The sequence below is a fragment of the Triturus cristatus genome, chromosome 2_1 (genome assembly GCF_964204655.1).
Source record: "Triturus cristatus chromosome 2_1, aTriCri1.1, whole genome shotgun sequence".
Classification (NCBI taxonomy): domain Eukaryota; kingdom Metazoa; phylum Chordata; class Amphibia; order Caudata; family Salamandridae; genus Triturus; species Triturus cristatus.
In genome coordinates this window covers 614,631,391-614,633,920 of record NC_140581.1, presented here as the reverse complement: position 1 = coordinate 614,633,920, position 2,530 = coordinate 614,631,391, and the positions used below count along the sequence as shown (strand labels likewise).

The 2,530-nt window shown below is 41.3% G+C and overlaps 1 protein-coding gene across 1 annotated transcript; it reads left to right on the top strand.

The window, feature by feature from the left end:
* Nucleotides 1-1,187: 1,187 nt before the first annotated feature.
* On the top strand, nt 1,188-1,946 carry LOC146865686 (syncytin-1-like). Its single transcript, XM_085640184.1, has one exon. It carries the CDS (start codon nt 1,188-1,190, stop codon nt 1,944-1,946), a length of 759 nt encoding a protein of 252 aa, XP_085496310.1.
* The last annotated feature ends 584 nt before the right edge of the window (nt 1,947-2,530 follow it).

Sequence of the window (2,530 nt, the reverse complement as noted above, 5' to 3'; positions counted from 1 at the left end):
AAGTTGGAATAGGGAAATATAGTGTATATACTAGATTCAAAAATAATCCCTCATTACCTAGGGCTGTGTTCTCAGGAATGGTATATGAGGAATGGGAGAGTCAAGGTATAAGAATGATTGGTGATATGTGGGATGACAATGGCATCTTACAATTTATAGATTTGAAAAACAAGTATATGTTAAACACAAATCATTTCTTTAAATACCTTCAAATAAGGAGTTGTATATTAAATAAAAAAGGGGGAGCTCTAGGCTTTGGGAGGAGTATAATGATGGATCTCATACAAAAAGGTAATGACTGTACTATAAAAAGATTTTATTTAGAAATGACAAAGTTAAAAAAGGATGATCTTGACAAATGGATAATTAAATGGTCCTCAGATTTAGATATAGCTAGAGAAAGAGATATTTTCTCTGAATCACTTGAGATGGGATGTAAATTACTATGCTCAGCGTCTCTTCAGGCCCAGCACTACAAGAGCCTGTATCACCTGTATTATACGCCATGGAAAATTGCTCAATGGGGGGCTGTGTCGGGCATCTCGTGTTTTAGATGTGGCAGTATGGAGGCCAATTTGTTACATATTTTCTCTACTTGTCCACACTTAGATAAGATAAAACAAGATATCGGGAATTTTTTCCGGAATGCCTTAGACACAACAATAGAGTTGGACTCAGCAACTATTTTGTTGGGAATATCCCCCAACGGACAAATTAATTGTAAATATTTTCTGTTTGTAGCAATGTCGATTTTTAGACTGCTTGTGGCCTCAACTTGGTTAGATCCAAATCCTCCTACGTATCATCAATGGCTAGGAAAAACTTTGTCAATACAAAAATTGGAAACAGCTATTTACTCTAGGAAAGGGAGAAAGGGTAAAAAGCTGGGTATACAAATCTGGGGTCCTTTGATTCAATGGAAGGCTGGAACTGAATAAGGTATTTTGAGGAATGTATGTATTATGGAATGTTAACATATATTATTTGTATCCATATATATTATGATAGGATCTGTATGTAGTATGTATATTGTAATATTTCACTTTCCATTTTTCTTTTGAATATGTAGTTGAGTATGTGGCTGCCTTATGAAACTTATTGTGCCTTGTCCATGTAATGGGGGAGGGGGGGGGGAAATAAAATGTGGGGAAAAAATTTATCAATAAAAATATTTAAAAAAAAAGGAAATGCAAGTGTTCAATAATCCTAACAGAGCCACATTTTCCTACCTGAAGAAAAGAACTGCTGCAACACTGACTGTGGCCCTATCTGTGGTGAACGTCTCTGGCCTTGTATGCATTGAAGGCCGTGGGACTAAGAATGTGGGTCACAGCACCTGCAGCATTGTAAGGAATTTGAACACTGCCAACCGTCCAGCGCTTGTTTCATCACCCAATATGTACTTTGTTTGTGGAACCAAAGCCTACACCTGGCTCCCAAGAAACTGGAGGGGCACGTGCTACATCGCCTTTGTTTTGCCACCAACCTACAGAGCCCATGCAGAGCATCATCGAGAAAAGCGTTCTAAAGACACTGATCAAGCAGCCTCTGCCTCATCACAGTTCCTCGACGCAGCAAACGGGCTCATCCCGCTATGGGGTCCGATGGCAAACAGCCGAGCCATCAGACATCTGTCCCAAGCGGTAGAGACTGCCCTGAACGTCACTGCTGGCATCCTCACCAACAACACTGCTGAGCTCCAAGCGGTCCGTCAGGTTACCCTGCAAAATCGCATGGTTCTGGACGTGGTACTGGCGGACCGTGGAGGAGCATGCCGCATCATTGGTGCCAGCTGCTGTGTATACATTCCTGATAATTCACCTTCTGTCTATGAAGCAATCGAACATCTCCATAGACTGTCTTCAGAAATTCATCAGGGATCAGAGACTTGGACAATTGGAAGTTGGCTTTGGGGCATCTTGAAGGAGTGGGGTTGGAAATTATAAATGATTCTCTTGGTCCCAGTATTGACAATATGTGGTTGTTGTTTGGGTAGACACTGTATACCACCTTTGTGTTCACTTTGCATAACTACCGTGCACCCTAAGACTATGGACACTCGGCTAACAAAAATGAGAGTAATGTATGATCAAGAGATACAGGACATTATGGAGATCGTGAACATTGCCTGCGCCATCTTGTCTGGTGGAAATTTCTATGTGCACATAAGCTACAGTCATTTTAATCTATCACAGCCATTTTGTACTCTGTTGGTCACCTTTGACTCACCCTGCCCTTACTAGCATCCCTTTGACCCTCTGACCAACCTGGTATGTGTGCTGGGGGCTATAAACTCTATTGCCACAACAAACCTCAGCGCCACTTGCTGCCACAAACTTGTTTTTCCTCTCATCTCTGTTTACAGGCAAACCTTTGGACACTCTACCCCTCACTGCACCTAGTTACAAAAACAGGTTCCAAACATCAAAAAGACTCTTGCAACATGATTCATTGCACTGTAAACAGCAAGACTTGTTTTTACCAACAATGGGACCTGTTTTTATCAACAGAACGGACTCTTAGATCTGGC

Bases quoted from the DNA above. Each gene is read 5' to 3' on its own strand.
- LOC146865686 (XM_085640184.1), top strand. From the start codon at position 1,188: ATGCAAGTGTTCAATAATCCTAACAGAGCCACATTTTCCTACCTGAAG.